Below are 17,681 nucleotides of genomic sequence, written 5' to 3'. Positions count from 1 at the left end.
GGCCATGGCCCACGGGTGTCAGGGTGGTCCCTATGATGCTGCACCACTGGAACTTGGAAATCCCTCTCTGGGTGCTACGGAAAAGGTAAGTGTCTCAGGGGAGTCACTCCATGACAAAAATGCCAAGAGGTGGAGGAACGTGGAGAAAGAGTGGAGCACTGCTGGCCACCACAAACTGGAGGAGCTGGCCCTGGAGAAATGACCCATCTACAGAATCCTGACCAAGGAGCAGAGCAGGACCAGAAAGCTTGCTCCTACAAGGTCTCTCCACTGCCCTCTACTGACAAAACTTAACATATATGCCAGCGTCAAAGGAAAAATGTTTGTGAAGTAGGCAATGAAGAATGAATTTGTAGCCGAGATACATTAACTGATACAGGTGACATGTAAAATCACACCACAGAATGAGATCACCTAGGAAATAAGTATAGACACAAAAGAAGACCAAAGGCTGAGCCCTGTGGGTTGTCTTTAACTTAAGCATGTCAGGTAGGAGTGGAAGAATCTTCAGCAAAGGCTACTGAGAAGGAGCAGCCAAGATTGTTGGTGGTGTGCTGGGCGCAGAGAATCTAATAGAGAATAGGAGGAGAGAAACTGGAGAACATATTGACAATTCTTTTATGAAATTTTGCTACAAAGGGGCACGGAGAAAAGGTGTGGTGTCTGTTACAGAAAATGGAACCGAGAGGAGTTTGTTTTGGAAGAGGAGAGAAATAGCTGCATATTTTATGATGGGAATGGTCCAGTAAAAACTGATGATGTTTGTCACTTCCCTGAGTCTGTTGGTGCTGGCAAAACCCGGGAATTACAGCACTAAAGAAGTCCGAGAGGGGCTCCTGGGTGGCTCAATCGGTTGGGCGTGGACTTCGGCTCAGGTTGTGATCTCACGGCTTATGAGGTCTAGTCTAGCATCGGCTCTGTGCTGACAGCTCAGAGCCTGGAGCCTGCTAGGATTGGGTGTTCCTCTCTCGCTCTGCCCCTCCCCCGCTTGTACTCTCTCTCAAGAATAAATAAAACATTAAAAAAAAAAAAGTCTGAGAAATGGTCAGCCCTTGTTATCTTTAAAAAAATTTTTTTAAATGGTTTTATTTATTTTTGCGACACAGAGAGGCAGAGCATGAGGAGGGGAGAGGCAGAGAGAGACGAGACACAGAATCTGAACCAGGATCCAGGATCTAAGCTGTCAGCACAGAGCCCAACGCAGGGCTTGAACTTACGGACTGTGAGATCATAACCTGAGCTGAAGTCGGACGCTTAACCGACTGAGCCACCCAGGCGCCTCCAGCTCTTGTCATCTTTAAGGAAGGGCAGGCAAATATGTCAGAGAGACTCCCAACCGTAGGATATTCCATTAGGCCACGGAGGGACGCGATGCCATTGGCATTTAGAGGGGACGGGTGCCGTGACTCCGGTTGACCAGGACTAAATATATTACTTCGTCTTTCATCCTGCACCAACGAACGAACTCCAGGCCGCACTGTCAGCACAGCCTCCTGGGATCCCGGGCAAGCGGGATGCATGGGACTCTAAATCCCAGTATTTGCAGTGCGGCGGCTGTCCCCGCCAGACAGGAAGCGCGGCGGCACGGGCGTGGCTTCAGGTTGGATCGCAGCGCGCAGTGGTCTCCTGCGCCCCTCCTCAGCCAATCAGGAGCCTTCCTTCAGGCTTTTCCCAGACTCGCCCTTGCGTCGGTCTCTTTCTTTTGCCTCTCTGTTTCCTGCCGGCGTGTTTAGTCCGCGCGTAGGGCGCATTTCCGTTTCCGGCGCTGTCCATGCGGACTTGAGAAGAAGCAGTTGTGAACCCGGTAACGGCCGCGGGTTAGGGGAGGCGGCGGTGGTGGGGAGACCTGGGGTTCTAAGAGCTTTGCTAGTCGCACTTGGCGAGGTCCTTCAGGACAGTCTTTGCCTCCAAAGAGCGCCTCAGGCGCTCTGGTGGAGAGTCACACGTCGTACCTGCCGGAGACTTGCTGCGAGGTCGTTGGGAATGGCTGAATGAATTCGTGCGGAGAGTCGGCACAGGGTGGGGAGGTGACAGGGAGAAGTGAGAAGTTTTTTTCTTGGCGGGGTAATCCTAGCAGGTGGCTCAGACCTGAGCTACATCTGTTGATTCCCAGTTGTGCTTTTCCCATCCCTCTCCGCCTCCCCCCACCCCGTCCTGAAAGTGCGAAAAGTGTCAGTACAAGTTCGGGACCAAAACAAGGTAGAGAAGAAAAATAATGCCCCGAAATCACATATCTGTTTAGTTTCAAAGCGTTCCCTGAACTCGGCTCCCCTCACTCCTGGGTAGTGTTTCTTGACGTTATGCTGGTATATACGTGGACTTTCTGTTTGCGCTGGTGCGTGCCCGTGGGAAATCTCTGATCGCCTAAGTGCAGCCTTCTGACTTCGCCCTTAATGTGTGGCATGGAAGATAGTGGTTTGGATTTCCTTTGCTAGTCAGGTAACAGCTGTAGTCCCCTCCTGGCAAAATGCCTCGTACATCATAGGCAGACACGAGTATTTATTGAGCTGAAATTAATTCAGTGCCTTAACTGAGTGAAGAGACTTTTTGTTTTGTTTTAATTAACCAAGCGCTCAGATTGTATACAGCCTGGTTTCCTTAAAAAGCTCACTAAATCCGGTGGTTCTCATTAATGGGCCATGAATTCCGGGATGCTCAGAAATCTTTGTAAGAGTTTCTGCAAATCCGTGTGGTCTCCAGGCATCCTCCACAACCAGCCATATCTTACACATGTAGATGTTACTGTTTTTGTTTAAATGTATATACGTGATTATTATAATTTAAAAATTTTACAGTATCAACAGGTACTAGAAAGTAACACTGCTATCGTGTTGGAGGTTCATTAAAATGCTTTAAGTTTTAAAAAGAAAAATGTCTTCAAAATACTTTAAGCTTGGAAACCACTTCATTAGTCCAATTGATATTAGGTGCTGAGCTGTCCAGTATGGTAACTACTAGTCACATATGGCTATTTAAATTTAGAATGGAATTAACTAAAATTATATACAATTTCAGTGTTTCAGTTTTACTGGATACATTTTAAATTCTCAAAGCCACATGTGGTTAGTGGCCACTGTGAAAGTATAGATATAATGGAGTATTTGCATCATTGAAGAAATGGGCAGTGCTGATATAGACACTTAAGATGAATAAAAAGTAATTTAAGCAGAAGTAACTAACAGATCTAATTCTAGCATAACAGAGAAATGAAATTAGGGATAGTATTAAGCAGTTTCTATCCTTGTGTGAACACATATTTCTTCCTAAAGAAATAAATGAAATTTACTCTTTTTCCTTGGGTGTTGTCTGGATTGTAAAATGCTTCCCCCATCCCTGCCTCATCAATGTAGGTTAGAGTTACTTGTGAATTGGTAAAAAGCCACTATGGAGACTAAGGACCAGAAGAAACACAGAAAGAAAAACAGTGGGCCCAAAGCTGAGAAGAAGAAGAAACGGCATCTGCAGGATCTCCAAATTGGAGATGAGGAAGATGCCCGGAAGAGAAACCCCAAAGCCTTTGCAGTACAGTCTGCTGTGCGGATGGCTCGATCTTTTCACAGGTATGTTTAGCTGGGATCTAGCTGTTGTTCCATTTATCCTTTTTATTTTTATTTATTTTTAAGGTTTTATTCATTTATATTGAGAGAGACAGAGACAGCACAAGTGAGGGAGGGGCAGAGAGAGAGAGAGAGAGAGAGAATCCCAAGCTGGCCCCACACTGCCAGGGCAGAACCTGATGTGGGGCTCGAACCCACAAAGCTGTGAGATCATGACCTGAGCCGAAACCAAGAGTCAGACACTTAACCAACTGAGCCACCAAGGCACCTCCCCAGATGATGCTTGGATTCCTGAGTCTGTAACAACTTTGAAGGACATGAAGATACATGCGATATTCCTTTTACTAAAATGGGAACATGTAGTCTTCCCTGTGGAAGTCACTTTGCCTCCAGTATCAGCCTGTTGATTGGCTTTTTTTTGCCCAAGAGAAAAGCTTCTGAGTTTTTCTTTATAGAATTTGTTTGTTCTGTAGTAATAGGTGTGCTTGTGTTTTTTTCTGAATTTGTTTCATATAACTCATAGTAATGAGTAGCTTTATTTAATGAGTCCTTATTATATGCGAGGCAGTGTACTTTAAACATTGCTGAATTAAATTCTCCTTATAGGAGAGCCAAATTTAACTTGAAAGCCTCTGCTGCTATTCATTTTGATCTTCTGCCTGCATGTTTACCTTTTTTTTTTTTTAAACTATTACAGTCATCTAGTAAAACAATTAGATTTAATTTGTGTGTAGTTTTCAGTACTTTGTATTGTCAAAGTCAGTTTGTTATGTATTTACTGAAGGGGTCATTTGGATTGGGCCTAGAAGTTAACCAATTAGTTGTATCCATGTTGTCTGTTCTGCTGTCTTTTTAAAAATCTTTATTTATAAGGATGATGTCCTTCATATTTTGAAAGTGGATTTACTTTTTTTTTTTTTCTTGTTACAAATAGGACTCAGGATTTGAAGACCAAAAAGCATCACATTCCGGTGGTTGATCGAACTCCATTAGAGCCCCCACCAATAGTGGTAGTGGTGATGGGGCCTCCAAAAGTTGGAAAGAGCACTTTGATCCAGTGCCTAATTCGGAACTTCACTAGGCAGAAACTGACAGAGATCAGAGGCCCTGTTACGATCGTGTCAGGTAGGAGCATGCTACCCCAGGCTGATATGGCATATGTCTGAAGGACAGGCTTGGCTTTGTTGAACATTTCTAAATGTTAAAGTAATATTGTCACTTCATATTACCTCTCTTGTGCTGAGTTGGCTGTAGCTTCAGAAAAGGATAGATTCCCAAAAATAATAACGATGTAGATGTATACCCTATTCTCACTGCTACATGGATTTGCTATCTATGAAAGGTTTAGCAGGCCTGGGCACCCTGGGTTGGTCCTGGTGACCACCTTCTTTTAACAGGGAGTGAGTATCTCTAGTATGTCAGGCATACCTACTTGCCCTCATGAAGCCACATTGTTACGGAAGTGAGGGAGTTTTCCTCTCTTTTTCTGTGAGAATCTGCCTGCTCTGGGAGATGGTGACATTTCTGTTTGAGGGAAAGTGAAACACATTCCCAAAATGTCAGTGGAAGAATCTAAGATTTCTTTGTTGGTGGTGGTGTTGGTGTTTTAAAGATTTTATTTAAAAAAAAAAAAAAAAAAAAAAAGATTTTATTTTTAAGTAATCTCTTTACCCAACATGGGGCTCAAACTCACAACCCTGAGATCAAGAGTCGCACACTCCACCTACTGAGTCAGCTAGGTGCTTCTGAAATTCTTACTGTAGCAGTAATGTAGTTGGATTGAGACTTTTCTTTATCTTAAAGGCATTTCTATCATTTTAACTGATTTTTATTTCTTTCTTACTGTTTTTTTTTTGTTTGTTTTGTTTTTGTTTTAAGTAAACTCTACCCCCATCGTGGGGCTTGAACTCATGACTCTGAGATCAAGAGTTGCATGCTCTGGCTAAATCAGCCAGGTGCCCCATTTTTTTTTTTTTAAATTTTTTTTCTTTTTGAGAGAGAAAGAGGGCACAAGTGAGTGAGGTGCAGAGAGAGAGAGAGAGGCAGGGGGAGAGAATCCCACAAGGGATAGTGAGAGAGAGGAGCAGGGCTCACCCAGAGTGGGGCTCATGTTTACTAGAAGTGGGGTTCGAGCTCACCTGAAGCAAGGCTCAAGCTCACCTGAAGCAAGGCTCAATCTCACCTGAAGCTGGGCTTGTGCTCATCCGATGTGGGGCTCGTGCTCACCTACAGCAGGGCTTGAACTCACAAACTGTGAGGTTATGACCTGAGCTGAAATCAGATGCTTCATAATTGAGCTACCCAGACACCCTAATTTTTTTTTTTAAGTAATCTCTAACTCCAACTTGGGGCTCAAACTCCTGACTCTGAGATCAAGAGTAGCAGACTGATTTCTTTTAATTTAGAAATAACGATTGTTCCATGAAGATTCTGTTACGTTGGGTTTGAGGATGTTTTTAGCTATAGTGAGAACATGGGAAACTTTGATAAAGAACGAAATGTTGGCCTGCTGCTGAACAGCAGGATCACGGTCAGCATGAAGCTTTCTTGTCTGTCCATTCCAGTCAGAATTTTCCCTATTTGAGCACTTTATTCTTGTACATAGACTTTTGGTATTATTTATAATTAAAGAATATAGATAGCAAGAAAACGAAGATGGAATTTATTAGTTTTCTCTTATAAAATTGAACTTCTGGCATACTTTCTGTACGTGTGTATGGTACTTTACTGGACCCAATTTAAAATAGTAATTAGCGTTAATAGCTACATTTTTCCAAGATTTTTTTAGAAGGAAACTTTTTGTCTTTTATAGGTAAAAAGCGCAGACTTACCATCATTGAATGTGGGTGTGACATTAATATGATGATTGATCTGGCTAAAGTGGCAGATTTGGTAAGTCAGTAGGGACAGTCTGAATTTCTGAGGAGGACTTAACAGCAATGTGGTAGATTATTTTATATCTTATGTTGAAGGAAAGAAAGGCTTATGATTATTAAAGGAATGATGAGTCTAATCAGGGATACCATAGATGTGTTTGAATTGATGATGATGATATTGTTATAATAAAAATGGAATATGCACATTGAAATGTATTCTCAAATCTAAAAGCAAATTACAGAGAAAACATTTAATGATCATTGCTAATTAAGCTATACAGATAGACATACTGGCATACAAATATAGTAAATACTATTTCTTGGACTCTTATGAGGCACTGTGCTAACACCTTTCTAGAAATTTAGCTCATCTAATCCCCCAGTATGCCCTGGAGGTAAGTAGGTATTTTCTCTAGTTTACATAGGATGAAATGGAGGTCCTAGAAGTTAAGTAGTTTGTCTGAGGATGGGGACTCTGCTCTTGATGGTGCCAGAACCTTTGTTCTTTTTTCTTTTTAGCTTTTTTTAAATTTATTTTGAGAGAGAGAGAGAGAGCACGCACAAGTGAGTTGGGAGTGGGGCAGAGAGAGAGGGAGAGAGAGAATCCTAAGCAGGCTCTGCACTGTCAGCACAGAGCCCGACACAGGGCTCGAAACCACAAACCATGAGATCATGACCTGAGCTGAAATCAAGAGTCAGATGCTTAATTGACTGAGCCACCCAGGTGCCCCCAGAACCTCCATTCTTAATGATTATGACAAAATAAGTACATGAGTTGCCTTGGAGAAGTTGTCAGAATTTATGATAAAAAATCTAGACAGTATGCAGCATATGGAAATTGTGTAGCTTTGATTGCATTTAATGGTAATGTTCATTAAGTTCTTTTTCTTTGAAGTTTATTTATTTATTTTGAGAGAGAGAGAGCAAGCATGATCAGGGGAGGGGCGAAGAGAGATGGAGAGAGAGAATCCTAAGCAGGCTCCGAGCTGTGAGCACAGAGCCTGATGCAGGGCTTGAACCCATGAACCGTGAGATCATGATCTGAGCTGAAATCAAGAGTCAGACGCTTAATTGACTCAGCCACCCAGGTGCCCCCAGAACTTCCATTCTTAATGATTGTGACAAAATAAGTACATGAGTTGCCTTTGAGAAGTTGTCAGAATTTATAATAAAAAATCTAGATAGTATGCAGCACATGGAAATTGTGTAGCTTTGATTACATTTAGTGGTAATGTTCATTAACTTTTTTTTTAAGATTACTTATTTATTTTGAGAGAGAGAGAGAGCAAGCATGAGCAGGGGAAGGGCAGAGAGAGACAGAGAGAGAGAGAGAGAGAGAGAGAGAGAGAGAGAGAGAGAGAATCCTAAGCAGGCTCCGAGCTGTCAGCGCAGAGCCCGATGCAGGGCTTAAACCCACAAACCGTGAAATCATGACTTGAGCTGAAATCCAGAGTTGGACGCTCAACCAAGTGTTCCTAGTTACATTTTAAATTAACAAAAATAAATCCAATTTTAAAAAATGTAAGGCCATATTGATTAGGAAGATTGGGGTAACAGAGGCCTCTTTTTGTTTGTTTTTGGTTCAACAATTTCTGGAAGGCTGCTTGGTGACCAAGAGCTACAGGTTTTATCCTTTGGCCTAAGAAGTCTTCTAAAATAGAAAATAAAAAGTAATTTAATGTGAATGTTATAGCTGTGCCATTATAATATCAGAAAACTAAATACCATTCAAATTTTGAATGCTACTATTAATATAATGCTACTATTAATAAAAATAAGTGTTATTGTCAGTAAAAAATAGTATAAACATATTAAATCTTGTGTTTTTGAAATGATTAAGGTAGATTCACGTATAAGTCATTGTTTTTTGTTTGTTTTTTTTCCATTGGTTTGTTTTTTGTGTAAAATATACCAAATATCTAAGTACAAAAAGCATACACATGTTAAGAAAGATATTTTTCATATACATCTTTTTTTAAGATTTAGGAACCCATGTATTTGGTAAATATTCAAACTATACTACAGGGTACAATGCGTGTTTTTCCTGCTCTGACCCCTGGTCTCTCAGTTTCCCTCAAAGCAGTATTCTTCTAGATATGTATGGAAATATACATACAACCCTTTTAAAGCACACACTGTTTATTATATACACTGTTCTGTACTTTGCTTTTTTTCATTTAATGTGTCTTAAAGGTATGTAAGTACTATAGCTCAACTTCATTCTTTTTAAGTATTTCGTTGTATGTACCATAATTTACTTTAACTTGTCTTATGTTGATCGCTTTGCTCTGGGTTGTCTGTCATAAAGCCTCCTAAGTCCCAGCAAAGACACATACAGTACATGGATTTATGTATATGTGCACGTGTGTGCATTGAAGGAATAATACAGGCTTCATTTATCTTTAGTTGACAAGATTGTCCGCTAAAGGACTGTTTGCTACCTATTCTTGTGATTCTACAACAAACCACTTGCCCCTTGGCACGCTTTGATGTCAGATGGGGTGTGGTGATACTCTACTGCAAGCTCACTCACCTTCAGCCTGGTCCAGCGGCGAGGAAGAACTGCGCCAGCTTGGCCTGCGGTCTGCATTGGCAGCTGCATTTTCTCGTAGTGCTTGGTGGCCCACCTTCATGTATCTTGTGCTTTTATGACTGTTCCTTAATTTAACCAAAGATAAGTTTTTCTGGTTTCATGTGTGTAGTTTTTTGAATTAGCTACAAAAAGGTGAGAACAGAGATGTCTTTAATATGTTGTTAAAACTGGAAGTTTCTTACTTCTAGAAGAATCAGCTCTGAAGTTATTTTGCATGTTTGAAGAGTCAAAATTTTATTATTATTTTTTAATGTATATTTGTTTTTAAGAGAGAGCCAGCAGGGGAGGGGCAGAGAGTAAGGGAGACAGAGAATCCCAAGCAGGCTCCACACTGCCAGTACAGAGCCCAACATGGGGCTCGAACTCACAAACTGTAAGATCATGACCTGAGCCAAAATCAAGAGTCAGGTACTTAACTGACTGAGCCACCCAGGTGCCCCAGAAGAGTCAAAATTTTAAAGATTGTCTTATATGCTTCTATTTTCTTAGCATTCATAACTTTACTATTTTTGGATTAATTCTAAACTGGAAGCTTTTTTTAGTGTCTGAGCAATTGCATGTTACAAATTAACATAGAAGAGTTTTCCTACTGTATATCTCCCAGCAACTTTTTTTTTCCCTCTGTTAGAAGACTGAAACAAAAATGTTTGATTTTCTTATATTTTTGCTATTTTTCATTGATTACCACTTTGTCCCATTTTCTGGATGTCAGAGATCTGTTATTTGGTTTTCCTGTTAGAGACCTGTTATTTGGCTTAAAAATACCTTACACAAAACTTTATTTCTTGAAGTGAGGAATTTTCCAGGTGAGGGGCAAGTTAGACCTAGCTTTTTCTGAGTTATTTCTAATATATCCAAATTCTTGAAGTGGAAATTTATATTGTGGTGGTTATTGCCTCATGGTTGCCTTTTGGGGAATGTCAGAGGGTAGTATTTTCTCTGTCATGATGATCCCTAAGTAATGCTTTGATTTAGTCTAGAATAGGAGTTGGCAAACTTTTTCTGTAAAGGGCCAGATGGTAAATATCTTAAGCTTTGCGGGTCATACTTTCTCTTACAACTACTTACTTTGTAGTTGGAGTGCAGACACAGGGGTAGACAATACATAAATACATTAATGTGGCTGTGTTCCAATAAAACTTTAGTTATAGGGGCGCCTGGGTGGCGCAGTCGGTTAAGCGTCCGACTTCAGCCAGGTCACGATCTCGCAGTCCGTGAGTTCGAGCCCCGCGTCAGGCTCTGGGCTGATGGCTCAGAGCCTGGAGCCTGTTTCCGCTTCTGTGCCTCCCTCTCTCTCTGCCCCTCCCCCGTTCATGCTCTGTCTCTCTCTGTCCCAAAAATAAATAAAAAAAAAAAAAAAAAACAAAAAAAACTTTAGTTATAAAATAGGTCATGGCTCAGATTTTGTCCACGGACCATAGTTTGCTTATGGTCTATTTTGGGTAGTTTCCTTGAGTAATTGTGTTTTCTGTTTTTAGGTTCTGATGCTTATAGATGCCAGCTTTGGTTTTGAAATGGAAACATTTGAGTTTCTAAACATCTGTCAAGTACATGGCTTTCCTAAAATTATGGGTGTTCTCACTCACTTAGATTCCTTTAAGTATAATAAACAACTGAAGAAGACAAAGAAGCGATTAAAACACCGGTTCTGGACAGAAGTTTACCCGGTAGGAAGAGAATTAGTTTTTGAATACTAACACTATAATCTTAAGAAAAAAAAAAATAGGAGGAATAGGAGAGCTTAACAAACATCCTTCAGGATTCACCTTTGGAATTTCCTTTATATATCTGTTCTTATATATCAATTTTTTCTCAAAATAGTCTGTATTTCAGATCTTCTGGTGTATCTCCTTTACTCTGTAGCCCTCCCAGCACCAGGCAGTATCTGGCTCTAAGTATTTTACATTTGTGATTGTTTAAAAGAGTTTGTCAGAAGTTTCTCCTAATTATAGGACCAGCAACTACAGTGCATACATATCGCCACTCCACCCTCCCCTGCATACTGCTGTGGCTCAGCGTCATAGAATTTTTCATGTGTCTGGGAGCCTCACTGCCCTCTCCATGCAATACTCCAGACACCACTGCTTGGCTGGAGAGCAGTCTTGAAGCTAAATGTATTTGCAGTTCTGACTGTACTAAGCCTTAACAAGATGAGTCCTGAAAGAGGCGGAGAAGTTCAGGAAACATTGAGTAGTGGCATGCCAGAAGTCTCCCTTAGGATTGCGTCTTATTTACACATCTTTATTTTGATGTAGTATTGACAAGAATTTAATTGAAATTTAATTTTTTGCTTTTTTAATGTTTAGGGTGCTAAGCTGTTCTACCTTTCTGGAATGGTACATGGAGAATATCAAAACCAAGAAATTCACAATCTGGGCCGTTTTATTACAGTTATGAAGTTTAGGCCTCTTACGTGGCAGACCTCTCATCCCTATATCCTGGCAGACAGGTAAAAACTGCATGTGAAGTTTTTCTTCCTGGCCCATATATTTCAAAGCTACAAAGGTTAGAAAAAGAGCAATAATAGAGCTTACTTTGTGCTTATTTTTTAATAGTAAGGGGGCATTGTAGTTGGTGGAAGAGATCTACTTCTTTGCATCATTACCTAAAAGGTGCTGTGGCTTCAGGAGTAAAGTATGAAACACTTAGAAAAATGTGAGGATTTTGGAGCATTTAAGGCTATAAGATGTGGTCCTAGCCTGCTTTTTGAACCTTAATTTTCAGTGATAACTGTCTTTGAATCATTGTGCTCCAGTCACCCAGATGTGTCCTGTGCTTTCTTTCCTTTATGCCTTTTTTCAAATTGTCTTCTCAGCCTGGAATCCCTTTTCTCTACTTGCCAGAATTCAAGGCACACCAAAAAACTCGGGTTAAAGCTTAATCTTCTTCCATGAAGGGGTTTTCTGGATATGTTCTAATCTCTTCTTGACCCCTATTGCACATTATTTCCCATTTCTGGTGTCTTATTCACAGAACGTATATCACATAAAGCCTAAGAGCAATACAATCATTTGTTTGCTTCTTTTCCTCTGGTAGATGGTGAACTGTGCTTCATTTTTTCTGTATTTTCTATAATTTTCTAAACAATATGTTTAGTGAACTAGTGAATTTGATCCATCTTTGACATGTGAAGGGAGGTACAAGAACTTTGACATTTATTTCTGCTATATGATTGGGTTTTATTTTTCTAGGATGGAAGATTTGACAAACCCAGAAGATATTCGAAAAAATATCAAGTGTGACCGAAAAGTATCTCTTTATGGTTATTTAAGAGGAGCACACTTGAAAAGTAAAAGCCAAATTCACATGCCAGGTATCGTTTTGTTATAAAATATACTGTATTTGTAGAACCATTAGGATGGCTTGCTTCATTTCTCAGGAAAGCTGAAAAATGGCCAAGCAAGATAGAGCTACATTGCTAGGCGTTTTAAGACTAACCCGACTCTGCCTCAGCTCACAAAGGTGTTGAGTTGACCAAATCCCTCTGCTCTGATGGTGTCAGCTAGCTAGAGAGGCACAGGACCAGTGTCAGATGATACCCTTGTGGTTGAAGCCTTCCAACTGTGGGCCATTTTTGCCAACAGTTGATACGCCTATAGCTGAAGCCGTCTTTCTGTGTGTGTCTTCCAGGTGTAGGAGATTTTGCTGTGAGTGATGTCAGTTTCCTCCCAGACCCCTGTGCGCTTCCTGAACAACAAAAGAAGCGCTGTTTAAATGAGAAAGAGAAGTTGGTTTATGCGCCGCTGTCTGGAGTTGGTGGTGTGCTGTATGACAAAGATGCGGTCTATGTTGATCTTGGTGGCAGCCATGGCTTCCAGGAATCGGTGAGAGGAAAGTCACAGGAAGTGATGTAGTCAGCTTTTACATACTGAAGCTTTTTTATCTCTATTTGTAATTACGGTAAAAACCACAATGCGTATTGTAAATATACAGATGATGTAGTTTTACCAAGGAGAAAGTAAAAGTCATGTCCTCCATTCTGTTGCCAAGACACACAGGGGATCCTAGGTCTTCTAGTGTGAACATTGCATGCGGTCTGTACTTGTACTTCCCGTCTCTCTCTATACAAGCATACCTCATTTTATTGTGCTTTGCTTTATTGCATTTTGCCAAAAATTTGCCTTTTTTACAAATTGAAGGTTTGTGGCAACCCTGTTTCGAACAAGTCTGTTGGTGCCATTTTTTCCAACAGCATTGCTCACTTTGTGTCTCTGTGTCACATTATGGCAATTCTGACGATTGTTTTCATTAATTATGTTTGTTACAGTGATCTGTGATAAGTGATTATCGCTTACTGAAAGCTCAAATAATGATTAGCGTTTTTTAGCAATAAAGTATTTTTAATTAAAGTATGCACATTGCTTTTTTAGACATAATACTATTGCACACTTAATAGACTACAGTATAGTATAAACATTAACTCTTATATGCACTGGAAAACCAAAAAATTCATTTGACTCATTGTGGTAGTTTAGAACTGTACCCACAGTATCTCTGGAGTATGCCTGCACAATATCAGTATGTTTTTTAGCTCTCTTTGGTCTTTCTCTTTTTTTATTTTTCTCTCTAAACATATATTTATTTATCTAGGTTATATTATATATATTTAGATTATTACATATTACATGTCAATACCATGTATTTGTGTACATATATGGTCTTTGTGTGTAGGGGTGTCTGTGAGACAGAGAAGTAATATTATGTGGGCTTCAACTTTAAATACTTTTGCAGCTTTAGTGGGGCACCAAAGAATATGTGATTCCATTGTTCCCTGTTAGTATTTGTAGAGCTGCTTTGGTCTTTTTTTAGAGCTGTGTGATATTTTGCTGTATGGATAAACCTTGTTTATTGAACCAACCCTTGGCAGTCTGTGGCGGGGGGCAGGGGGTCACCCCTAGATTCCCCTGGTTTGAACATTGCCTCACTTAGTACCCTCGATTATGCAGTTTTGCTTATTGGGAGGGATCTTTTTATGCAGTAAATTCCTTGAGATGAAAATTTTGGATCAAAAGACAGAATTTTTTTTAATGGACTCCAGATTTTCATTTCTTTATTCTGCAGAGGGGTTTTATTGGGCCAGAATAAATATTTTCTGTAGCATTGGCACTTATGGTTTGTGTAGCTAAGTATTTAGGTTGTCAGGTTGTATACTCCTATGAACTGGGAAAGGTTTAATGAAGACAGAGGTCAATTTTAGACTTGGTTATAAGAATTTTCTTTATTTTTTATCTTTTTATTTATTTATTTTTGAGGCAGTAAGAAATGATTTTAGGAACTATGTTTAGGATAATTTTGAGAAACTGAATGAAACCAGTGTGTCTCTCTTCAGAATCCTTGTGTATTCCTCACTTTCCCTTTCTTGGTGGCCTTGACAGGACGAGGTGAGGCCCACCCATGAACTGGTACAGAGCCTCATTTCCACCCATTCCACTATTGATGCCAAGATGGCTTCAAGTAGAGTGACACTTTTTTCTGATTCTAAACCCCTGGGATCTGAGGATATAGATAATCAAGGGTAAGTTTACCATTTTCCTGTTTTTCATAAAATATATGTTACCTATAATTATAAGATTATATCACCCATAATTCTGCCATCAATATACATTTTGGTGGGATGCATTCCAAGCTGGTTTTGTTTTGTTTGCTCTGTTTTATATGTACATATGTTTCTGAGGGCTTTTCAGTTATGTGACATTATGTGGAGGTATTCTTGAAATATTATACAAGGTTCAGTTTTTAGCAGACCCAGAATACTCCTCAGATGTCACAAAATGTTTTCTGTAGGTTGCTTTTGGTTTCTTAGGAGACCTGAGGCCACCTGGCTTTCTCTTAGTGGCCAAATACTAGTACAGGCAGAGTAAGGAAGCTCGTTCAGGTGGCTGTTGAGAAGCTACATATCTTGTCTCTAAAAGTTTTCTTTAAATTGTTTTATATTATCTTCTGGGTCAGTATCCACTAATATCTAGCTTATGTGAATTATTTTCAGTCTGGGTTGGGAATTTGTATATCTTATACATAGTGAATGTTCTGGTTTTATTGTAGTGATTTATGTATGACTCCCAATAAAAAATCAGTCTGAAAATGTTTGAAATTATCTAGGTTAGAATTTATTATAAACGTATGCAAACAAAGGAAACTTTTTTGGAAACATTCATCTGCTCTAACTAGCAGATGGTATAGTGTGGTAGGTAAGTACAATATTCTTAATATGTTATTCTTTTTACATTCGTTAGCTGTCATTCTTTAACAGGAAGCTCTTACACCTTTTTATTTAATAACACTGTTGACTAATTGACTTTTTAAAAAATTCCATTTGTTATTATCCCATTGCTATCATTCTTTTTTCATGCCTATATGGTCCCTTCAGTCTGTCTCCTGTCCTTTTGGCACTTCCCTGTTAGCCTTTGAGCACTGCTTTTGACACAATAGGATGTGTTCCAGGCTTACTTTGTACTTTCCTTGCCTTGGATCTGGAGTCAGTCATTTAAGGACCATCTATTTTGAGCTTGAAAATGGTCAGTCTTGGGATGCCTGAATGGCTCAGTTGGGTAAGTGTCTGACTTCGGCTCAGGTCATGATCTCATGGTTCTGTGAGCTGAACCCCGCATTGGGCTCTGTGCTGGTGGCTCAGAGCTTAGAGCCTGCTTCAGGTTCTGTGTGTCCTTCTCTCTCTTCCCTTCTACTACTCATGCTCTTTTCTCTCTCAAAAATAACTTTTTTTTTTTTACTTAAAAAAAAAAAAAGATCAGTCTTCTAAAAGATTGATTAAACAGTCACTTCCCTTTGGAGCACTTTTTCCCTAATGCCAGAATTTTTGTTTTTGAAGTTTACCTTTTGATTCTCTGTAAGTTCGTTTGAAGGGAGGTGTTAGGGAACTGTGCATGAGTTTGCATATCATATATTCTAATTTGTATCAAATCATTCCTTTCTATGCTGTGTTATTTATAACCATTCGATGATATTTTCTATTTCTGTGCATAATTATTGACATGTCATTCCTAGAGTAGACAGTTATTGTACAAATTGAGTTATTTTGTGTTTCCTTGGTAATATAGACACTGGATGCCAAAAGAAGAAAGGCAGATAGATTTGGAAACCGGTCGAGTGCGTCGGAAAGCCATTTTTGGAGATGAGGAAGATGAGTCTGGAGATAGTGATGAAGAAGATGATGAAGAGATGTCTGAAGGCGACAGGTTGGAAAATGGCTCTAGTGCTGATGAATCGGAAGAGGAAGCAGATGCTGAAATGACTAATAAAATGTATATGGTGGGTAAAGGTGTCAAACGGCAGAGACTTGAGGAGATGGAAGAAGACAATGAGGTGGATTTGCCAGCATTTGCTGATAGTGATGATGACCTTGAGAGGAGTTCAGAGGAAGAAGGAGACGCAGAGGAAGCTGATGAAAGCAGTGAAGAAGAGGATTCCACTTCAGGAGAGAGGGATAGTTTAGAATCTAGGGTTGTTGGAGACCGTGGTAAACCAGGACTTTTACAAACTAATGGTTTGAGTGACAGTTTGAATCTGGAGAATCCTTTGACAATCAGAAAAGCAACCCTCACCACTTCAGATTCAGGTCATTGCACAGCTGAAGAGGCATTTGCATCTGGGGATGAAACTGAAGAAAGCTCCTCTCTCAGTACAGAGGACGAGGACTCAGAAAATGAAGAGGCTATTAAGAAAAAGTTTCCAGAGTCTTCTAAAGTGGCCAGTGGTCAGAGACTGGGGTCAGAGAACTTAATTGATGAGACCAGTGATGTAGAAGACTTACTCAAAGAGGAAGAAGATTACAAGGAAGAAAATAACTATTCCTCAGAAACTTCAGGTGTGCTTAAATTTAATGTAGCTGTTGGTATAAACTTGACACTAAAAATGTTCTACCAATAGAACGTCTACAGGGGCACCTGGGTGGCTCAGTCCGTTGGGTATCTGACTTTGGCTCAGATCATGATCTAGTGGTGTGTGGGTTTGAGCCCCGTATCAGGCTCTGTGCTGACAGCTCAGAGCCTGGAGCCTGCTTCAGATTCTGTGCCTCCCTCTCACTTTGCCCTTCCCCTGTCATGATCTAGCTCTCTCTCTCAAAAATAAACATTTAAAAAATTAAAAAAAGAATGTCTACATTTGGGAGTCTGCTCTTTTGGAGATTTTGTTAACTGTTCAAATATTGCACCTCATGGGATTTCAGGATGAATACAGAGAGGACAAATAAACAGACTTACCTGATGTTGGTGTTGGTCCTTTCAGGCGCTCTCAAGTGGAAGGAAGACCTTTCCAGAAAGGCAGCTGAGGCCTTTCTGAGACAGCAGCAGGCAACTCCAAACCTTCGAAAGCTTATTTATGGGACAGGTAAGAGCTCTAGTTCAGATCCAGAAACGTTTTAGTTTCTTAGACAATTTTCTGGAAAGGAGATGAAGTTGACTGAAGGATTTGGGTGGTCCTTTTGATATCCGTATGATATCCCTGACTGTCATAGTTTGTATGTGGCAGATGTTTTTAATCATCAGCTCACAGGTTTGCCATAAAACTGTTGATGAGAGTACTCTCTATTATGTCATTTTATACCCTCTATACAAGTTCCTTCATGGGATTTTTTTTTGGGTAGAATTGAGTGCCAGAAAAGAACAAAGTGGTGCATTTTGTATTGTGGTCACCAGTTAC

General features: G+C 40.0%; 1 protein-coding gene across 5 annotated transcripts in view; it reads left to right on the top strand.

Annotated features, from left to right (window-relative positions):
* The window catches only part of BMS1 (BMS1 ribosome biogenesis factor), a 58,591-nt gene that overhangs the window by 9,158 nt on the left and 31,752 nt on the right, over positions 1 to 17,681 (top strand). For 2 of the 5 annotated variants that reach the window (XM_058697121.1, XM_058697116.1), the window contains exons 1-11: positions 1,675 to 1,804; positions 3,351 to 3,560; positions 4,492 to 4,682; positions 6,370 to 6,449; positions 10,505 to 10,693; positions 11,333 to 11,475; positions 12,218 to 12,339; positions 12,657 to 12,850; positions 14,402 to 14,541; positions 16,082 to 16,848; positions 17,268 to 17,369. In XM_058697121.1, the coding sequence (XP_058553104.1) occupies positions 3,385 to 3,560; positions 4,492 to 4,682; positions 6,370 to 6,449; positions 10,505 to 10,693; positions 11,333 to 11,475; positions 12,218 to 12,339; positions 12,657 to 12,850; positions 14,402 to 14,541; positions 16,082 to 16,848; positions 17,268 to 17,369 (2,104 nt within the window). In that variant the 5' untranslated portion in view covers positions 1,675 to 1,804; positions 3,351 to 3,384. Of the gene's footprint in view, positions 1 to 1,674; positions 1,805 to 2,419; positions 2,440 to 3,350; positions 3,561 to 4,491; positions 4,683 to 6,369; positions 6,450 to 10,504; positions 10,694 to 11,332; positions 11,476 to 12,217; positions 12,340 to 12,656; positions 12,851 to 14,401; positions 14,542 to 16,081; positions 16,849 to 17,267; positions 17,370 to 17,681 lie in introns of those variants that run through there. The other 3 variants (XM_058697117.1, XM_058697118.1, XM_058697119.1) reach the window with 2 other exon arrangements.

The sequence above is a fragment of the Neofelis nebulosa genome, chromosome 13 (assembly GCF_028018385.1).
Source record: "Neofelis nebulosa isolate mNeoNeb1 chromosome 13, mNeoNeb1.pri, whole genome shotgun sequence".
Lineage (NCBI taxonomy): Eukaryota > Metazoa > Chordata > Mammalia > Carnivora > Felidae > Neofelis > Neofelis nebulosa.
This window is presented reverse-complemented; position numbering and strand designations above follow the sequence as displayed.